Raw genomic sequence first — 22229 nt, forward strand, 5'->3', positions numbered from 1 at the left:
GGCGGCGGTGGGCTGAGCGGGGGCTGGCGAGCGGAGGCGAAGGCAGCCGGGAAACACGCCTTCGCCTCGGCTTGAGGGGAAAAGGAGGGTTTTTTTGGGCTGCATCACAACTTGAGCTGCATCAAGCTGAGCCAGGCAGAGAGGGGAGCGGGAGGGGAAGGAGAGGGAGGAGGAGGAGACGGCTGCCACCGGGGGATTTGGGCTCGTTTTATTGAAACAAATCAGTGCTCGGGAGAGAGCGGCGAGGAGGAGGAGGAGGAGAAGGAGGAGGAGGAGGGGGTGGGGGTGGGGGGGCAGGAAGAGGGGGATCGAGAAAGAAAAGTGTGAGGGCTGTGGCTGGGAGAAGCAGAAGTGATGAGAGAGCGAGCGGGGAGGCTGCAGGAGGCTGCCCGTCCTGCTGCTGCGCCCCGCGGGGACCGCCGCTCCTGCCGCCGCCGGGCGCCCCCGCGGCCGCCGCTGCCGCCCCGCCGCCCCCGGCCCGCGCCATGGAGGCGCTGAACGGCCCCGGCCCCGGCCCCGGCCCGGGGCCCGGCGACGCGTTGCGGCCGCCGCCGCCGCCGCCGCCTTCGCCCGGCCACCACCACCCGCACGCCGAGAAGAAGAGGCTGCACCGCGCCCCGTCGCCCGCCAGACCCTTCCTCAAGGACCTCCACGCCCGCGCCGCCGCCGCCAAGCCGCCGCCCGCCCCCCCCAAGTCCCCCGGCCTCCCCCGCCGGTCGCCCCCGTCGCCGCACCCGGGCGCCCACCCGCCGGCCGCGGGGCTGCTGGCGGCGCCAGGCCGCCTCTCCCGCCGCCCCGCCGCCCCGGGGGGCAAGGCCGCCGCCGCCGGCACCGCCGCCGGCAGGGCGGGCGCCAAGGCCGCCCCCTGCGCCAAGCGGGCGGCCCGCGGTCCGGAGCCGGGCCCCGGCGGCCGGGGCGGGGGGCGGCAGCCCGGCGGCGAGGCGGCCCCGCCGCCCGGCAAGGGCAGGAAGGGGAAGCGGGGCTCCGCGGCGGGCAGCGGCCATGCGGCGGCGGCGCTGGCCCGCGTCGGCCACACGGACAGCAGCTCCGACCTCTCCGACTGCCCCTCCGAGCCGCTCTCCGACGAGCAGCGCCTGGCCCCGGCCGCCAGCAGCGACGCCGAGTCCGGCACCGGCTCCAGCGACCGCGAGCGGGAGCCGCCCGCCGCCCAGCCCTCCGCCGCCGCCGAGCCGACCCGCGGCGGCCCCGGCCCCGGCCCCGGCCCCGGGCGCGGAGCGCCGCCGCCCCCCGGCCCCCGCGGGGATCCGCTGCCCGCGCCCCCGGGCGGGGGGCGAGCCCCGAGCCGCGGGGAGCCGCCGGCGGCGGCCCCGGAGGAGCTGCAGCGGGAGGTGGAGGAGCTGCGCTCGGAGAACGAGTACCTCAAGGTGAGCATCGCCCGCGGAGCCCGGCCTTGGCGGGTCCCGGCCCCGGGAAGGGAAGTGAGGGGAAGGGGGAGGCAGCGCTAGAGGCGCAGCCCCCTCCCGCCCGCCTCTGCGGGGTCCGCGCTGGGGGCGGCGGGTGGATTCGCGCAGCCTGAAGTCACCTCCCGTGGGACCCCCCACCCCCGCCCGACCAAATGCCCGATTTCACCCGCGGGAGAGAAATAGGTGCAGGGAGAGCCAAAAGCCCCGCAAAGCGGGGCCGAGGCACGGCTTAAGGGCATTAAGGGACTTAAGCGTGTGATCTCGGCTCCCTGCAAAAGCCCGATTTGTGGAGGCTGGACGAACGTAAGTCTGGTGCAACGTGTACTGTGGCAATGTTACGCTTGGTTGGCGTGGTGGTAGCTCAGCACACCCCAACTCTTTCTAAAGCACCGCAAACACTCTACCGGTTAGCAAGACCTTGCTTTCCAGGAACTGTTTTCCTCGGTATCACCCTTTAAGAAAAGCCAAAGAAACCGGTTCCCTCATTTGCTGTGGAAAGGATGACAGCATTATGTTGTCTGTTTATTGTGTTACTTTATCACTGGGAAGTGAAGCCACTCGTTGTGAAGTACTAGTAGACTAACAAGAGCAGCAATAAAAAGTGTCCTTGCAACCCTGCGCAGGTAGAAAAGTACATCTGTCTGCATTCATCCTTGGAGAAACAGAAAAGCTAAATTCAGGCGTGCTCTGAGCTGGGTTGACCTGCGGGAACCTTTAGTTGGACTTGCACTTACAATCTGATCTTTTGGCACAGCAAAGAGGCTACATCCATAAAGATCTATAAATAAGATAAACTGAGATAATCATGTAACCGCAGCTACGGTACCATTTGACTCTGCTGCTGGTGAGAACAATCTTTGTTCCCTGATTTTGGAAACACTGTTGTCAAGCAAAATGACCATGGAAATCCATGGGAGTTTTGCTCGGATAAGGACTGGAGTTGGGTGTAACCTTGGGAGAGAAGGGGGGTAAAGGTAGAGACTGGGCTTGTTAAGGGCTTTTGGCTCAGGGACAAGAAACGATGTTCAGCATAGCAAAAGGTTAACAGCAGGGGTGCTGCAAGGTTCTTTGCTGGGTCTGGTGCTGCTTAATGAACTGGGAAAAGGAACGAGCAATGATACAGCAAAATTTTCAGATGACACTAAGTTTTTTTACCTTAAGTCAAGCCCAGCAAAGACCAGACAGAACTTAATCATAGACTTAACCCCTAAGGAATAAGTGAAAAATTAAGGCAGGGGATGGGAAATAAATCTCAGTATTGAAAATTTGAAGCACTTGGAAAGAAGGACTGAGTATGCACTTTTCTGGGTTTTAAATGCACTGCATTATCTCAGGAGCATCATGAGAGAAGGAGCAATGCAAATCTCTGCTCAATGTGAAACTGCAGGCAAAAATTATGTTAGATTTCAGTGAGAACTGAACAGAGAATAACAAAGAAAATATAATGTTTATAGGTCTGTAGCTGTTACACAGATCAGTGGGTGTACCTGAAATACTGTGGGCACTGCTGGTCATCTAGAAAAGGATAATACAGAACTAGACCAATAAAAATTACTGGTGCATAGCAAAGCTTTTATAGCACTTATTGATGGAAAACTCCAGAGTGTCTTAGGGAAATGTAATAGTCTATAAAAAGATGAGCAGCACAGAGAACCTTTATCAGAAGCTTCTGTTTTACCTGACAGCCCAGAAACAAGAGGAGATGTAATGAAATCAGAATTGATAATAGGAATTGCTTTAGGAGTAGGTAAACTGGCACTGCCATTAGAAATCATGGAGGCCAGAAGCCCAGGAGCACCTCTTTGCCTTACAGGATTTGCACAACTATAGTACTTAAACTTTAACCCTTTATGAAGGATGTGTTAAGCCTCTTGTTTCATACTGAAAGTAATTTTTAACTATGGGAAACTGAAAAAAAGAGTTTGTCTGAATCGTCTAGGGCCGACCACTGTTAGGGTGTTCCACCTGAGGGACTTTCTTATCATGGGACCTGATTGACATTGGCAAGTCCTAGGTAAATAACTTTATTCTACATAATTTCAAACTTCTCACCCTGTGCAACAGCGTCTTCAGGTCTTTCACCTTGATGTCCTCATCATCTGCAGCACTTGTGTCCCTTCTTTGGTTTGGACTATGACTTTTTCAGGCTACAAGTATTTCTGAGACCAGTAGGATAATACAGACTGGTTTCCTGGGGCTCAGTGTCCCAGCTGACTTCCAGTGGGGATGTCCTGGTGCCTGGAAAGCCACAAGCTCACACTGTCGCCTCCTTTGAGGGGAATAGGTACATGGTCTGTCTGCTCTCCTTGGCCACCTGGGTGCATGAAGTCTTAGCAGTTCTGCTCTTCTCTCGAAATGGTTGGAAACAGCCCAGTGGCACAAAAGTTATCAGGAGCATTCCCAAACTTCATTTTCCTTTCCTAGGGAAACCTATAAAAACCTTCTGCAAATTAAAACCACAGCATTGCCTGAGTTGTTTACTTGTGGGTTTGTTCCTCGTGTTTTTTACAATGCAGTTCTCTTGGTTGGTATTGGAGCAAGCTGTGTTTCTCCTTTAGCTGGAGGGGGCTAAGGGATAACGGGGAAGCTGTCAGCTGTAAATAGACGAATGATTAGATAAATCCCAGAAGAAACTGTTAATTTCCTGAGCATGGCCATATGCCGAATTTTGTAGTTTTTACTCCTCTTTATCCCTCCCTGCAGCTGGAGTGCAACAGTAAGTGTGCATAATTTTAAAGCCTGTTTTAGGGAAATTTATTATTCATATAGGAAGGTCTTTCATGTGGCTGGAACATAGGTTATAGAAGATAGTGTGTGTATATATATATACATATACATAGACTTAGTGATAAAGATTACTGGAGATTAAAGGGCTACCAGAAAAAACAAAACAGTCATTTGTTTTTATTTCTACTCAAGAAGTGCTAGAAACTCTCCCAGAGTGCTCCATAGAAGCCTTTGCAGAACAAACTCTTGGTGCTGCAAACATCTCAGAGTTCATATACTGTGAGCCAGACTTCAACCTGATAGCAAGTTACCACCTTATGTATTTCCAGGGACTGTGATTTTACCCTAGATGAGACTTTGGCTCCAGCAGTGGCCAACTATCCATAAAGTTAAGCCTGTAGGTGAAGTGGCTGAGGAGAAGTGTTTACATTGGGAAGTGTCTCTTCTCCTACCTCTGTGAAGTTTCATCATTGATTTCAGTTTCATGTATTTCTTGCATAACCTTATTTCAGCTACCTATGGGGGAAGACTGTAATACTATAGCAGCATTTAAAAGGTATCATTTATTTGTTGATGTGTAAGAGAGAAATTATGTCGTGGTGCCTGACTCCGTGGAGCCAGGAGGTCATCAGTAAGTGCTAGCAGAAGGTAAAGTTTTAGTTATTGCTAGCCAGTCCTGATAGTAATAGCAAAATACTGCCCACACAAGTGTTGTTTTTCAGGATTACTTTAAAGTGTCCAGCACGGGGAGAAGCGTCATGCGCTATGCAAGTCCTTGGGAAACTTTGAAAGAAGCTCTTTGTGGTGTAGAGCCCTCTAAAGGATGAGGGATCCTAAGGAAGAGGACCCAAATTTTAGCCATGAAAAATGTTCTTGCTTTATCTTGGCCAAAGTTTAATTCAGACTGCTTTAATTAAATAAACGTGCTAGCAGAAACAGCAGTGGTATTTTAGCCGTGACACATGCCCCTTTTCTTTTTACATCCTTCATGGCCACAGTGTGAAAGCAGCCTCCTACATGAGGCATAACACTTCATACAGCCCTTAAAACAAAACTGATGCTTGCTCTGCTTTGCTTTACTGGGCCTTCTCTTTGTGCGTGTGTTGGTTGAAGTTCAATATGCCAGAAATGGTGCTATAGTGTGGACTAGGACAAAAATATATTCTAAACTATCTTGGATTTATTAGAGAATCATCTTGTTTATCTTGCATTGTCTTTATTCTTTCTATATTAATTTTTATCTGAGACATATGCTGGATATAAATTGAATAAGGGGCCACTCCAGGCCCCTTATTCTACTCTGATACATCTAAAGGATGTTCATTTTTGTTTAAAATCACAGTGTGTGTCATATGAGGTTACATTGTATTTCTCAGCTCCCTTGAAACTGTAGATCTTCACATCCGTAGGCTTGGGATGAACTCATGAGGAGTAATACAACCATTTCCTTTATTAACCTGCAGGGAGTTGTCTATGTCAAAGGGTTTTGCAGAGCAAAAAAGATGCAAACCGATGGGACCTATTTTTTTCCGTTTAGTGAGGGTTACTGGGGTTAGCAAAACAAAGCTCGTCCCCCATCTCTGGTTGACATGCTGCTTTTCCCACCTGGTGACTGGCGGTCCCGAAGAGAACAGAGGCGATAACCCTGCCCAGGGCACAAAACCCACGTGGCCACGCTCGGCTGGAGGGACGGTCAGCTGTCGGAGGGGGATGTCACTTTGGGGAAGAATAGCAAGGCCGTGTGCCTTGTTAGCCCCAGCTGTGTCCCCATCAACCCCTGCGCTGCCTGGAGGGGATTAGCTGTGTGATGCACCAGGCAATAGTTTCCCTTGATGGCCCTCAATAGATGATACCAATGTTGCACCAGCCAGATGACTGCTCGAACAGCTTCAGTCGCCCCAGTCGAGGAAGTGTGTTGAAACAATACCGGGGCTAATGCTTGAATGAAGCAGAAAAGCTGCCAGATGCTGCTCTCGCTCTCGGATCCTGCAAACTTAAACCAGCCCTGAAGTCAACAGGTGCTCACGGTCCTACGATTTTTCAGTTTTCATCTTGTTTTGTGCACAAGCTTCGACAACATCAGATCAGTGCATGACTGGTAAAGTAGTTTGGTTTGAGAGCTAGACAACAATATCAGGGGCCCAGGGACTTTAGGTTCATTAACATGTTTTGCAAGAGGCAAAAATAATAGTTGTTGCTTTCTTCCCAACCAAAGCCTTTTAAAGCATGTTTATCCCTGCTGCACTTCTGCTGTAAAGTGATATGGGGGATGTGTTTATTCCTTAGCAGCAGCAGCATCTCCTACATACAGACAGTTTGAGGTATTTAAAATACAAAAACAGAGATTACGTAAAATCACAGTTTATGAATCTTAGATTTATCAAGGACTTTCTAGAAGCTCTGGGTTCGTCAGCGCAATAGCAGCTACCCACTATAATTTCCGCCCCTCCTTCCTTCCTCACTCTCCCCTCATTTGATTTAATGTATATCAAATAACCTTCTATTTAGAAAATAGTACTGGCATAATCTAAAAATATGACTTTTGGCTAACTTAATAAATACTTACATTTTTTACATGGACAATTGACTTTCATACTTCATTTGCATTTTCTTTAAACACTGTACAGTTTATTGGTTTTGTACGTTTTTGTCTTCCTAGTTTGCAGATGTTTTCAAGTTAGTATATAACTTCTGGACACTGATGCATTCTAATTCACTGGAGCCTAAAGACTTTCAGTTTGCTAATATACATAACTGTAAATGCAGAGTAATGAATTCAGTATCCATACATCTTTTATGCTATTTTCTGCATGTAATTTCTCCCTAATAGTAAGTTCCAAAATTCCTTTTTTCTTTTTGACTCATGGTTGGGTTCCAGTTTTCAGTCTCTATTCACGCTCTGAGTTAAGAGCTTTTTCTGTATTAGCCAGTAATTCAGCTCAGTGAGGGTAGATCGGCAGGCTGGCCTAGATGCAGCTGGTGCTGATGCCCCTACCTCTGTCTTTATATGCAGTTTGGGCTGTATTTGGTCTGGCCCCTTGAATGAAACATCCCCATCGTGCCTGTGTTTTACAGTTGTCCAGAGGACTCAAGAGTAACGGAGCACATTTGGTGCACCCTTGGAGCGTAGGTCTCTGTTTATTCTATTTCAGAAGGAACCTGGTTCTTGCGTGCTCTGTGGGCTGAATGAGTCCGCAGTCGGTGGGGATGATTGGAAAATTTACTTTCAAACCTCATTACGGATCTCAACCAGACTGGCCGGGTAGACACAGGCCATCAGTTGTACAAGTATTCCTGGTCGTTTCGGTGGGAATGACTCACAGGAGTATGGGTTACTTATTGTAATAGCTGCATGGCCTGACTCTTTTTCTCTCTCTCTCTTTTTTTTTTTTTTTTAAGAATCCTAAACAAGGCATATTCCTATAATTTACCCTTAATTATACTTCATTATAAATTAAATCAATAATAAACAAGCATGACATCAGTAAAGGTATTAATGAGATAATGGCTTCTCTTCTGACAGGCAAGTCTTCAATTTGCACAGTACAGATGTGAAATTACACCATCAGTATGTATTTGGCCTACGCAGCAATGGAAACTGCACACAGGCTTTCCCCTTTCAGCCAATTCACCTTGGCTTGGTAGACTGACAGGGAAACAGTGAATCCTAATTCTGTTGCTTTTGCACTGAAGTCTAGGGGAATCCTGAAAATGGACCAGCTATTTAAGTGTGGCCCTGTGTTCATACAGCCACCCGGTGAATCTCAGATGAGTGATCCCTATTAGACCCCAAATAACTGGCCTTTAGGAAGTCATTTGGGCCAAGTACCTGAAATTGTAAGTGGTTAGACTCAGGAGGAGGAGCAACTTGGATTTCTACTGCAAATTTGGGAAGAGCTGCCAGTTAGAAAGTTATTTTCTTTCCCACGCTTCCATTTGTTCTTTCTGATGACCAGAGTGACATCGGGAAAGAAAAGCAGTTTAGCTTTTTCCTGAACAATATTCTTTTTTCCAGGACTCTCTGCCTGGTGCTGTTCTTACTGAAAGTAATAACGTAATTATCATTAAATTAAAAGGGATCAAGAGGAGGCTCTCATCCCCTACAGGGATGTACAGCAAAGTGAAGCTTCTTACGCCAGCACTTAACCTCCCAATTTCAATTGCCACTTTGGGATGCTGGAGCAGGTCCTCCCTTTTTAAGGGAGGGAGCAGGCTCTCCATTTTTTAGACGCACAAAGAGGGATGGCCACTTTCTTACTTGTTTGTTTTAATTACTTTTATGTGCCTAGTCTGATCTCTTTCTTCAGTTTTACAATATTAAAGTCCACGCTATGAAGCTCAATACCTCCTGAGAGAAAGAGCTTTAATTCTCACTCAAAATAATAATAGTAATAAGAACAATACATTTTAATGAAGTGAGGGATTGGGTTTACCTATTATTTCCCACTGCCTTGTAGCCAAAGCATCTTTTTTGTGAACTACAGAGTTTGGGATTTTTAAGGTTCTGGCTTTGCTGCATTTACCTTTGATTTCACTAATGATTGACATGTTTTCCTTCAAAGCAGTAGGTTTGCCAGTTTCGTAGCTAGGATCGTCATAGTTTCAGTTGTAATTTCCACTTCCCTGGGTCTTTAACTTAGCTTCCTCTGTTTTGTGTGCATGCATCACTTTAGAAGAGGAGTTTAAGCTGTCCTGGTTTTGTAGGTGTAATCGTAACAGCTCCGACTTAGGAGATGCTAACTCAAGGTTCCAGCATCTACGGCAGAATCACAAGTACCTACCAAGGAGAATAAGCTGTTATGAACTGGAAGCATCTACACCCTTGCCAGTGGTTTTGTGGCCTGTATCGAGAGCAAGATTATGTCTTTACTGTAACTAGTAAAAGATTGTCCCAGCGTCCATAATTGTGTGCTGTCATACAATATCTGAACCACATATCATTTTCCTATATTTTGATGTTTCAGAGGTGACATGCTTCTGTATGTATATTTTTAATATATAAAAATAGGACTTCATCTTGCTAACCAAAAAGATTTAATCTGTCCCATTTGGGTTTTTCCTCCCTGGGCTGGACAGACTATGCAGGTCCAAGCCCCAGGCACTGCAGCAATAGAGCAGAAAGCGGGCTGGCGCTGCGTGCAGCCCGTATGGTGAGGTTTCTGCTCCTTATACGGTCAAAATTGTTTGTGCCCTCATTGTGTTTGCATGTATGTTGCCGTGTTCTAAAGCTCGTCCAAAGGACGCTGTATTCCTAAATACAAGGGACCGGGACACAGCTTGATTTCTATATGAAAGTTTGGGGAGTAGAAGAAAAATTAAGTGTGGAAAAGAAGCTCAATTCAGTAAAAAAAATCTGAGAGCAGAACTGTGCGAGGTTTTAAAGTACAGCTTTCTTGATTGTATCCTAAATTTTAGTTTATCTGCAAAATTACACTAGAGAAAAGCAAACTTTGTATTTATAACCAAAACCAGAGGCAAGCATAACAAAAAAAAATCACAGACTTGCAAAGTCAGAGTTGTGCTGTTAAGGGAGATTGAGAAAACTTCAGTTTTCCCAGATGTAAAAGACAGGCCTATCTATCTCCTGAAATATAGCTCATGCCAATGTCTGCAGCTCTTTGGGGAACTTCTTTGGTGGGAGGAAAGACACTGGATTCAAGTCTCCAACAGAAACAGAGTGACTCTTCAGGCTGGGAGAGCTCCCATGCCCACTGAGAGGATTTGGGAATATTCAGTTTCAATGGGATGACTGTTTCACGGATTGGGTTGTTTAAAATGATGTGAGTTTCACTTTCCAAATTTGGTTGTAATAAATGCTATGAAGTCAAATATTGTGGATTATTTGTCTTTAGAAACCAACCAGGTTTACTAATTCCAAAACCTGATATAGATGAGAAGGAAGTTTAAGAGGTGAGCAATAACATTATAATTGCTCTTAGGCCACTTAATACATGAAAGCCGTTGCTTAGTTCTTAAATAGAAACATCAGATTATAAACCAGATCCCATCTGATGACAGATGTTTTCCTCTATTGTGGATTTGTGTTTCAAAATTCTAATTTACAACCAAATTATTAATCTAACACTAGCATTCTGAAGATGATATTACAAAGTTAATTGAACTTAAATCTACTTGAGGTAGATTCAGCTCCTGAGTCTACAGACAGCCCTAGGCAATAACTCTGGTCCTGTTCATCCCAGAGGGCTGTATTAGCTCCGACAGGTAAAGACTGTACTTTTGGTATGAGTCCCTTAGCCAAAATACCTAGTCAATCAACTGGTAACACAAAAGTGTACTCCTTTTCTTAGGCTCAAAAACCACTGCTACTCTCTAACCAGTTTCTAAAACCTTGACATTTTCTTCTGCATCTCTGTCATTACTGGGTAAACTTTTACTTTACCTCTTGAAAGTGTCCATAAATGTGCAGCAAAGTGAAAAAGTGTGTACATTAAAAAGTAAAACAGGTCTCCTCCGCAATTCACTCAAGCATAGGTTGCTATGTTTTTCTTTTTTAAAAATATCAATCATTTATCAAAACTTTACCGGTGTGTTGACTACAAACTGGCCAGAGTATTTGGCTATACCCTGAGGAGGAGTAGATAGGGCCCGAACCATAAAATGTTTTTAAAGAATCCTGCTGGGTTTGGTCTGCAGAGCTCATTTGCTTCCTCGCAGTCTGCTGTTTGTGGTTAATTAATGTATTTGCAGCTTCTGAGGATGTCATTGCTGCAAGGGTAACTTCTGTTACTGTGCTTGTACTATTCCTTTTCAGACAGTGTATGGTGCGAGCATGACCCAGCTCACTGTGGAGTAACCCTTGAGCTTCTCCATCCACACAAATACCCTACTCCTGCAGCTGTCCCAGGGAGATTGTGGGACAGGATGCCCCTACAGCAGAAATCTGAATATATTGAGAATGTATAGCGATAGTGGGCTTGTGAGAAAACCAGTCTGTCCTTTCTGAGCATCTAGGGAGAACTGTGTAGAGCCCTGGGAGGGCTGTACTGGTGGAGCAAAGCCTCGCTGCTGAGCCCAAAGTGGTCATGTTGGAAATAACCAGCCTTGTGCTTACCCAAAATTTAACTTCTGCTGGCTCAACTAGCTGAAGTTAAAACATAGCTGTATAAATACTGGAGTTCTTATATGTGGATGGGATTTTGGTAGGAGTAACGGTATAATTCTAACATAACTAACCAGGCTAAAGAAGTTCAACGTGTCTTCCTTTGGTCAGGACTGTGCTCAGAGACAAGATCTGTCCCTCATTTGTTATTAAAGCTCCAGTGGAGCAAGATGAATACAGGGAAAAACACGACCTTCCATTCAGTTAGGCCATGGGAAGGGGGAATGGTTGAGAGAACTACCAGGGGGATGTAGGCAAACATGTTCATGGAGGGACTGGACAGGGATGGTCCAGCCTGGGGCAGGCGGGACTTTGTCAAGGGAGCTAACTCCATAGCAGTGTCTCCTCCACCCGATACAAGTGTGAAATAGTCTCCAGCCATCCTTGGTATTTCAAGTGTCATTTAGAGATCTGAAGTGAGGTGACAGTGCAGCTAGCCCTGGTGCAAGTTCTCCTTGAATCTTTCTTAAGCTATGTTTTCCACAGAAAAATTGGTCTTTAAAATATCAAATGCAATTTTAAAGAAAACCATTTAAAAATTAAGAGTTCATTTCAAATATTCTCCTCCTGGCTCTTTTTCTTGATTTTTTTCCCCACTTTGTTCAATGTTAGTAGAGTCATAGTTTTCCTCTCACACAGTAGTTTAATGGCTTGTACCCCTGTGCTTGGAAGACCTTTATAAGAGTTTTAGCTCTGGAGCTTCAGTCATGCTCACATTAAACAAATGGGAATGATAGAGCTTATCCTGTTCAGCCGTAAATCCTTAAATCTGACTTTAGAGAGCATGTGCCACTCATGGTATAATGTGGAATTGGGACAGTTCATGATTCCCAGAAAAGAATGACCAGGTTATTCCCACGGGCACAGGTTTTATTTTGTCCATGTGGTCCTGTTATTGAAATGTGTGTGCACACAACAGAAACCCACTTTCTCCTGCATCCAACCCATCTGTCATTAAGCATGTGCATAGTGCTAGGCTGAGATGGGACAGTATTTTCATATGGAGCAGTTTGGTATTTGGCGTAAAGATTCATTAAAGTTTTCAAGGGACAATTTCATTTTAAGGTAGTGCTGGTTGTTCAAGAAGGCACATCACACAGGGATGCTGAGGTACTTAGTTAAGTAGGTTTACTGTAGTCTAAATAAAGCAAGGAATTAGTTCAGATAGTGGCAAAGAATTATACATTTTTTATTTTAATTAGAGATGGTAAAATGAAGGTGTTACCAGCTTCAGGAGACTGATAAGCATCTGGTCTGGTTTTAGTTATTAAAGCAATTGTAAGAAATATAACAAGTATTCATTAATTTAGTTCAGCATAATTAGTCAATGTTGGGATAAAACTTCTGTTCCTATGACTTCTGGAGCTGCATGTTGCAATCTGTATCACTTCATTAATATGGTATCCTAGTGAGCATGTTTCCTATTTTGCTCCCACGGGTGAGATTTTGAGGTATGATGGAGCACTGTTTTGACTTCTCACAGGATGAGCTGGATGAACTTCGGGCTGAAATGGAAGAAATGCGTGACAGCTATTTAGAGGAAGATGTTTACCAGCTGCAGGAGCTCCGGCGAGAGCTGGACCGGGCAAACAAGAATTGCCGCATTCTGCAATATCGTCTCAGGAAAGCAGAACAGAAAAGCTTGAAAGTTGCACAAACAGGCCATGTGGATGGAGAGCTCATTAGGAGCCTGGAACAAGATTTAAAGGTGGGTGAGAGATGTATATTCACAGCAAAAGAGAGCAGACGGGGATTTGGCTCCCTGCAATGGAAGGGAGGGTGACACATGAAACAGGCAGTAGTTCTCCAAACGTCAGAACCAATTTCCTTCTTCTGTGGTGGAGAACAAATATGCAGCATCATAAAAAGATGTGTTAGTAAAAAAAGTGTGCTTAGATTCAAAATGAAAGAAATGCAGTCAAGCTACATTTGTGCATTTGAAAGATTTAAAGGGTTTTGTTTTACTGGTTTTAGTGAAAACCTTAGCTTTGCAGAACTGTATAAACAAAACCTGATATGCTTTTCCCAATTCATGCCATTTCCTTCCTTTTCTTTTCTTGCTTATGCCAAATAACTGAAAAAACCCTAGTCAACGTTGCATTTCTTAGTGCCTAATGCGTTACTCATAACAGGAACAGACTATTATAATATTTTAGGAGGGCAGATAGAGAATCAAAATGCTATTCCCATAAAAACACAAATTCCTGTAAAAATTATGTCCATACTGAAACGGTTTTTATATTTTTCAGAAATGTTTCCATCAAGGCTAAGCTTTGTATAGGCACGATGTTTATCTAGCTTTACTCGTCTGTCTTAATATTGCTGTCTTGTAGCTGTTTTGAAAATATCTTCTGTAGAGAGGGACTGCTTACTACTAGAATTATTAAGCATTTTGTACTTAAAAATGCAAAACATAAAACCTTCTGAAACTGGAATGATTGGTTTCCAGCAGTGGAAATGAGAGTGACATATCAAGTCATCAAACTTTTCAAAATGTCAGACCTAATTTTCTCTTTTATGATAGAAAACAAATTATAACCTTATCATAATAGAAATGATACATTACTCAGTAAAAATCTTGTACATAGATTCAAATGAAAGAGATATTGAGGTTTTTTAGTTTGTTTGCTTTGTTTTTGCTGACTTGTTGTAATTCAGTAATTCATCATTTTGCGTGATGAATCACCTTTCCAAGTGTTTTTGGAGTAAATATTTATTCTTGTTAGGCTGGATTCAGAAGACCTAAGCTAGCATATATTTCTGTGCTTTCATATCACTCTTGCCTAGTTGTGATTGCTGCTAGAGCAGCAAATTTGGGTGGATGAGACTGCTGCATGGATGCAGCTTTGATCGATGACCTGTCAACTTTACAGCACAATTCCTCATCTTCTGTTTTATCAGTGTGATATGCTGGGACTTTGATGTGTGGGGTTGGTATGTGCGCGTTTCCTCCTGCTGTTCACGGCATTGCCTTAGCATAATGTGGAGAGGGAGCTGGAGACGGGTAATCAAATAGATTTTCATCTTGGATTTCTTTATTAGAAATGAATATTCATTTTGGTACTTGGAAGGCTTGGAGTCTTTCATCAACAGTCACATAATTGAATTAAAAATTTCTCAGCTGTCTAGGGTTGTAATATGCGTCCTACTGTAGGAGATATACTGTAGCTCTTGCTCCTCATGGATCCTCTTAATGTGGTTGTGTTCTTCTGACCAGGTAGCCAAAGATGTTTCTGTCAGACTGCACCATGAGCTGGAGACTGTGGAAGAGAAACGTGTTAAAGCAGAAGATGAAAATGAAATCCTTCGGCAGCAAATTATTGAGGTGGAAGTATCCAAGCAGACACTGCAAAATGAGCTGGACAAGTTAAAAGAGGTATGCAATAGTCAGGAAAGCCATGCAGAGCGGTGTTGCTGGGTTGGATGGGAAATTTGACATGCAAGCATCTTGGACTAACTCTTACCTGAAATGCCTACTGATATTGCTTGTACAATTGCCCAAAAGGTCTCCTCATCTTTGTTATATGTCCCAAATGTGTTGGTAATTTAGAAACAATAAGGGAGGTAGAGGAGTGATGCTGGGGCTTTTGGCTGGGGCTTCTCACAGGGCTTCTGTCCCGTTTTAAACTGGCTCCTCAAAGCCTCTCTTCCTACTGGAGCAAAACTATCTTTGATTTGACTCCAGCTAGCTCTGACTCTCCTTTACACAGACTGGGACTTCCACCTATTTGAGAGTCAAATGAGGTGTGCGTGACTCGTCTCTGAGAGGATACTTCAGATAGGCAAGCTGCCGCTTTGGCTGGTGCTTTTCAGCGGTGACAGTAGGAGCCACTAGCATGAGCTAGGCAGCAGGAATGTGGTCTGTAATGTATAAATAACATTGCACTTCAGGCACAGAAACGCTGTCTGTTGAGAAAAGGGATCATTTCAATTGGAGCCGACACATAGTCATACTGGGTGAAGTGACGATCCTTGGAAGCAAGTGAGCTGAGGAGCGGGGGACAGTAAAGGAAAGCCAAATACTAAGCGTGGTTCTTTGCCGGAGCTCACAGCCTGGTCTGTAGTGGTATTTCTGTTCTCTTAACAGTACAGCAGATTGGCAGCTCACAGCCTCTGCTCTGTTTTAAACCAGATTGAGATAGAGCATTTAAACATAATGAGGTAAGGCATTTATCCTCTGAGCCCTGGTGAGATTTAGAAAGCTGGTGCAATTATGTGTTATTTTAATCTTTCAAACAATGCTTACAAGTCAACTGGCACAAAGCCTGACTCGGTTTTATAAGGACAACTCCTATTTAATTTCTCTCTGCGTTTGGGTTATGGGGAGTCCAGTGCAAGAGTTTTGGAGCATTTTGTACCTAACAGTACAGATCGTCAGCTGGTGTAAATACCAGTGTTGCTTAGATTACTTAGGAGCCTGACACAAAAGATAAAGTCGGCATGATGTTTTAGCTACTCTTCTTCTTTCCCAATGTTATTTGTGAATGCTGTGCTTAATGGACATGATACCATGTTACCAGGTCTGCAGTCTATATTCCATACAAAAATACCGTGTCATCCACAGTACCAAATGTATTGCTTGTTGTTGATTAACACACAGGTCCACTAGATACTGCTTGATGGTCTTTGGGATTAAGCAGTTTGAGAAACTAAATTGTGGGTGAGCAGTGGGAAGGAAACTGGTCCAGCAGTGCTGGAGTCTCAAGCGAGCTCTAACCAGGCTGAATTTACCCTGCTTCTTAGATTGCTGCAGCCTAGCAGGGCAGGGATGCACAACTCACTCAACTGTCTCTGCTGCATTGCAAGTGGAAGTGAATGTACCCTTGCTTTGGAAGCAGACTCTGCCCCATAAGAGGCAAAGGCTGGAGGGGAGCTAAGGAAAGGGGGAGGTGGCAGGTAGAATGATAGGATGAGATCATGCTGATCTGAAGGCACAGCAGGGTGTAAGATGTAGCATAAGATGTGGTAGTAGTAGTACGGTCTCGTTTTTCATACCATGAGTGGTGGTTTCTCTGGGAGTCAGAATTTCACAAGGTTACAGTAGGTGAGAAGACAGAGGTTTGGGTCCTTGGCAGGTCACACAAGGACAGATGAGACAAAAGTTGGAGAAACACAGTGATACGTGTGTCAGATAAGTATGTGTTTGCAACGCTGTTGACATTGCTGAAAAATTAAAAAAAAAAAAAATCTGGCCTCAAGATGTATTCAAATAACTACCAGAAGCAATGCCTCTTTAATGCGCACAAAGCTCTAAAGCAATGTATAATAGACATGCAGTGGGAAAACTGGTGCTTTATATATCAGGAGAAAAGTCACCAAAAGGCCATGTAGCTTCTTCCCAATCCACCCTGACTGTGCATCTTGTCTATCTAAAGGCTGACACTTAGAAGGAGCGTCTTTCCTATCCAGTCCTGGAGCGTTGCCCGAGACCCAGTTAGACAGTATTCGCTCTCTGATATAGCTCACTGTCACCATATGCTCATTTTCTGTAATATCCTTGACTATTCTCAGCCCTTTTCCTCTATCATCCTCTGATCAACAAAAAGATTTTATCACATCCGTGTTCATGTTTATTGCTTAATTCAGTGCCAACTTCTGCTTTGTCCTACCATACAATTCCCTCGGGTCCAGTTTCTCACTGCAGTGGATGGCATATATGTTGATTACGTTTAATGTATTTTGCATGCTGAAATATCTTTAGGAATTGTACACATCTCTGAAAGCTCTCTTTCTTTAAAGCCACCTTCATTTTTTATCATAATCTTTTGAAGAATTCCTAACATTTACAATGTTTAGTGCTGTTATGGATTCTTTCACCCCAGTACCTGTTTCGATCTCCTGTGATACTTTCAACAGGATTTTTTTGGTGTGAAATATATACAGGCTTGCTCTGTCCAAATAAAATTCTTATTTCCTTCAAAAAAGCCTTGCAGTTTTAACTGGGAAATGAATTTGTGCCTCCTCCTGACCATGTAATTTCAAGTTGTTGTATTAAGCAGATATGAGACAGGCTTTCCTCTTTTGTCACTAAGTAATGTTTCTCAGCATCTCAGCTTTGCAAATAATAGAAGCAACATTACAACAAAGAGGAAGGGTGACAAGAAGTCACCTGCCATGTCCTTCACAGTGCTCTTATCTCCTCTCCTACAGCTGTGTCGTAGCTAATGCACTTCCCTCCCCAGTCCCAGATGCTTCTGGATTCCCATTTCATGACATGCTTTCAGAAGCTTTTGCATGATCTGTCAAAACCACATCTAGGCTCTTGTTTTGTTCTGGTATCTGCCAGGTACTCTCCATCATCAAAATACTCTGGTTTTCACTGATTGTTTCAATAAGGAGCTCTCAGATCATCAGTGAGTCACTTGCAGGTTTTTAGGACAGTGTTTCCCTTTTTTTTTCCCTCTTTCCCTTTTTTTTTCTTTTTCCATAAGCATGCTCCATCCCTCCAGCCTTTTGCAGCATATCCTATAGATGTATTTTGAGCTAAGATCTGGATCGGTAAGGATTTTTAACCAATACTTGTGGATTTTATCAACTTCTGATGTCTTCCAGTTAGACACCATTCTTCTCTGAATGTCTTCATCAGCACCCTGGCATTTACTTTCCTTAATCATGCCACTCTACTTCCTTTTTTTTCAGTCCTCTTAGCCAACAGATAATGTGGTGCTTTTCTTTCCCACAATGCTTCCTAATTTTTTTTCAGATTTTGTTTGTTTATCGCTGTGTAGTTCATCACTCTGCTACTCTTGCCTGAAATACTTCCACTGATTCTTTTGAAGCTACTTCTTTCACTGGGTAATAATGTTTTTTCTCTGAATATTTTTTAACTTTCCTGACTGTACCAAGTTTTTCTGCTTCAGTCTTCTCTAACTGCTGCAGCACTGTGGTTCACTGAATTTTTTTCCACGATTACATTCACCTACTTTTCCAGTTTCCCTTTTTCAACTCTTCCCTCTTTTTTTTTTTTTTTTACTGTGAACTTTTCAACTGGTTTTGTGCCTCCCTCTGATGCCTTTTTTGTGGCATTCTTCATCAGAGCTTCAGAGTTTTCCTACTGCTGTGAATGCTTCTTTGTAGCATATCCTTGCAAAACTGGGATGTCTCTAAGAACTGTCCATTCTAGGAATTTGCTAGGATTTTCTGTGACTTACCAAAGCTGCTTCTTCCTTATAACTTTAGAAGCAAAGGCAGTGTACCCTCACAGATTCAATACGTACACATATCACTGCCAAGGCTTGCTTGCTTTTTTCTCTTGTTGTCTAAGTTATTAACATCACCATTTGAGTCAGTAGGCTGCCAGGAGAGAATAAAATGACTCCACCACTAACAGATTACCTCAGCAACATCCCTGCAACTGTCATTTTCCCCTTCCTAATATCCTAATTCAGCTCATGAGAAATTTTTATGTATATTAAGAATTCAACTTGGTCAACCAGCACGCATTCAGAAAACTCTTTCCAAAGTTTCCTTTCTTAGCACTAAGGCAAAACCCTTACCAATTCTCTCCTGAGCATCTACAAACCAGATCTTTTCTCAAAGGCTTGACAACAGGAAGTGGATCTTCTTTGACATCTGAACATCTTCCAGTCAACATCTAACCTATCCCAAACATCACTTCCTTGGAGCCACCAGGGCGTCTTTAGGGAACGTCTTGCTTATATTTTCTCAGCAAAGATATTTCACAACTAGATGACCTATCTGTAGTGTAAGTTTAAACCACTATGAAATCGTGCTTGGCAAGTGTTGGGTGCCTTTATGCCTAATGATCGCTGTAGTGATCATTAACTCCCCTGCAAGTAATACCTCTCAGAGTAATCCTCTCTCTAAAAACTACATACCTGGGGAATAATAAACCATTTTTGCTACTTATTGTAGAAATGCGCTGAGATGGCACAGGACCCACTCCTCTTCCCTGTGGGGAGAATGAGTCGGTTGCTTGTTCGCAGCTGCTAAACTTGTATTTTCTTGTGTTCTTTGTCTGGGTTTGGCATTGTGAGCCAGGGAAGAGAAAGAGGCATGGCTGTGGCAGCGCTGATGCTGCTGGAAGGGAAGCCCTGCCAGACTGGACAAAGAGAGGGAAGGATTAGGGACGGGGGTAGCAGCTGCTGAAAGATTTGACATGAGCGCTATGAAACAGTTTAGCAAGCAATGAATGAGAATTGTGTAGCTGGGAAGAAAGGGGCATTTATTGCTTGTGGGACGGCTGTACTGAGCAGGTGACTCTCTATTGCCACTGAAAGCAGAAGGACCGGAGGGGGAGCAACCAGAGGTGTTGCTTTCTCTCTTGCAAGGACCTCTGGTGTAGCAGCAACCTCCTCTGTGACACTGAGGTTTTCTTGGCCAGCTCCTAACTTCAGTCGAAATAATTTGTGCTTCGAGCCCTCCAGGTTGTTGGGACCATTAGAGGCACGAGTGCTGTTCTCCGGGCATGTTCACGCAGGAAATCACTTCCAGTTGATGGAGGACCACGGCTGCAGCTCGCATTCTCTGGTGTTTTTACAAAGAAAGGCAGAGGCAAAATGGGAAGGCAAGAAATACTGTTTCCATTCATTTCCGCATGAGAGGAGAGAAGTGCAAGCCCACTGGCCGTTAGCAATGTCTTCAACACATCTCTTTAGGACACAGACTGAGATGAAAACCAGTACATATGGTTTTCATATGGTACAAATGGGCTTTCCCAGGTTACCTGTGGGCTTTTTAGGGCAGTGGCTTCTCTCAAGGCTCTTTCATCCAAGGCTTACGTGCTAATGGCGATGCTATCATGCCTGAGCTTACCCTCTCCTCCTCCCCTGCAGCACCCGATTTTTGAAGCACAGTTCAAGAACTGCTGCTTTTAACAGTCAAAGTAATTTTTCTGTTAAAATATCTGTTCCTTTTAACAGAGTGAGAAGCTGCATTCAGATGCTTGTAAAAATGATAGAAATATACAAGATGAGATGAAATATCTTCCAGGCACATTATTTAGAGACAAATTTTTCTCCAAAGTGCATGTGCACTACTCTGTTTAACATCACTAGAGGTAGAGAGCTTTTTGCTGACAGAAGAATTTAGCTCTATAAACATAATCTAGCAAAATGAAATCTGGAGGCTATTTCTATAGAGCTGAGCATGACAGTCTGATTTTCATGGCCTTGAACCTTTTAAGTAGGGCATAATACATGCAGCGTATGTGTAAAGCGTGATTATTCCAATCTGAAATCACTTGTCCCTCTTTTCTCTCTGATATAAATACATAGATATGGTGCAAAGTAATACACAAAGGGTGAAGAAATTATTCTTGCTGAAAACACACTTGTTTGTAGAAAATATTGCCCATGTTTTCATTAGCTAGGACTTCATACATGTTTATTAAGGTAACACATAATGTTCTTCAGCCATTTCTCAAAAGAAATTTACTCACTGGGGTGAAGTAGGGCTGTACTGTGAAAAATCTTTGATTTTTGTAATATATGACTTTTCTTAGGTATCAATGAGTTTAAATGATGGCAATTTGCTGAGAAACAGGACAAAGAGAAGACTTGTAAGCTATAGATTCAAATAACATTAAAAGGGCTAAGCAAGAGCACCATGTTGACTCAGTAGCCCTGCTTAGAAGTTACTGCTTGTGATAGTTATAAGTAATGAAGTCTTGTGCAATGATCATAACTAAAACCATTAACTGCATGAAAGTTTTACCGCAGCACCATTTTGTCTCCGGTATCCTTTTTTCACTGTGATAAATAATGAATTGGGACCTAAACCATAGTGAATGATTTATGCTCGTTGTGGCATTTCAGGAGCTGTACAGATAGTGAAATGGTCTGCTACCAACAAACAGGGTGGAGAAAAGGCGTGGAAATGGATCTGGCTCGACTCAAAATGTATAGCAGTTGAGAAGCAAACTCAGTAACATAATTTTTTTTTTCCAAGGAATTATATTATACATCTTCTAATGCACTGCCCACTTTTCTTTTTAGCAATTTTAAAAATAGATTTAAACAAAAAAAACCTCTGAAATTTTAAAAATGTTTTGTGCCAGTGTCTTATGCTTATAAATGCCCCCCCCCCCAAACAGTATCTACATCTGAATTTATGATTTGCCGAATAAGTTGCCACCAAGCTCCAGCTAGTCTTTATTTTCTAGGTATTTGCTATTTGTCCATGCTTGCCAGCAATCATCTAATAGTGCTTCCAAATCCTATTATAATATTTGAAGTGAGGGGTTTTGAGATAAAGTAATAGTGACTCTGCTGATGAGATCCAGAGCTTTATATCATGCAAAAAACCCTGCTCTTCTGTTACTCAGCCTGAGCAGAGCCTCTCATCCCAGACAGGGGCTTCCTCTAACTCACCCCCTTCACAGCCTCGCTCCCAAATATGTTGGTGGACCTCAACTGGCCTTTGCATATGGAGAAATTACATTTAAGTGGTGGCATTTACAGCAGGAGCAGTGATCTACTGTAACTGCATGATTGTCCAGGTACTGGTTAGTTATAAGGAAACCTGCTTTGTATAGTAACTGAAATTCCTCTATGTCCCATTTGTCATGTATTTTTCTTACTATAAAGCAGAAGTCTTTCAGTAACTAATAGACCGCTGCTCTTTCAATAACAGAGACTGCATGGAGATAACCTCCACGAAGCTCAAATTGTGTATCGGTCTCCCCATCCTCCACCCAGTTACCAAAAATAATCCTGCTGTCTGTCACATGGGCTTCAGCAGTGACACTGCAAACAAACTGTAGCCTCTGTGACATCTATATAAAACTTTCATGGGAAAAATATGGGCTTATTTTTCATTCCTTCCCTTAATCTATCTACAGCATAATTAAAGGTTTTCTTCAGCAAGCCCTTGTAAAAACTTGGTAGCAAATCCTTCAAGTGCTGTTCTGGGGGGAAAAATTAAGGCATGCTCTCCATATTCTAAATCACATTTCAATTGGGGCATAAGTCCTCGATAAAGACAGTACCCTTTGCTTT

At 43.8% G+C, this 22229-nt stretch overlaps 1 protein-coding gene across 5 annotated transcripts in view; it reads left to right on the forward strand.

Moving 5' to 3' along the window:
• Nucleotides 1-888: 888 nt before the first annotated feature.
• Nucleotides 889-22229, forward strand: part of MTCL1 (microtubule crosslinking factor 1) — a 110567-nt gene continuing 89226 nt past the window's right edge. For 2 of the 5 annotated variants that reach the window (XM_072852728.1, XM_072852729.1), the window contains exons 1-3: nt 889-1385; nt 12755-12979; nt 14489-14647. In XM_072852728.1, coding sequence (XP_072708829.1) covers nt 12782-12979; nt 14489-14647 — 357 coding nt within the window. In that variant the 5' untranslated portion in view covers nt 889-1385; nt 12755-12781. The remainder of the gene's footprint in view (nt 1386-12754; nt 12980-14488; nt 14648-22229) is intronic. The other 3 variants (XM_072852731.1, XM_072852732.1, XM_072852730.1) reach the window with 2 other exon arrangements.

The sequence above is a fragment of the Ciconia boyciana genome, chromosome 2 (assembly GCF_034638445.1).
Source record: "Ciconia boyciana chromosome 2, ASM3463844v1, whole genome shotgun sequence".
In the NCBI taxonomy this organism is placed as follows: Eukaryota; Metazoa; Chordata; class Aves; order Ciconiiformes; family Ciconiidae; genus Ciconia; species Ciconia boyciana.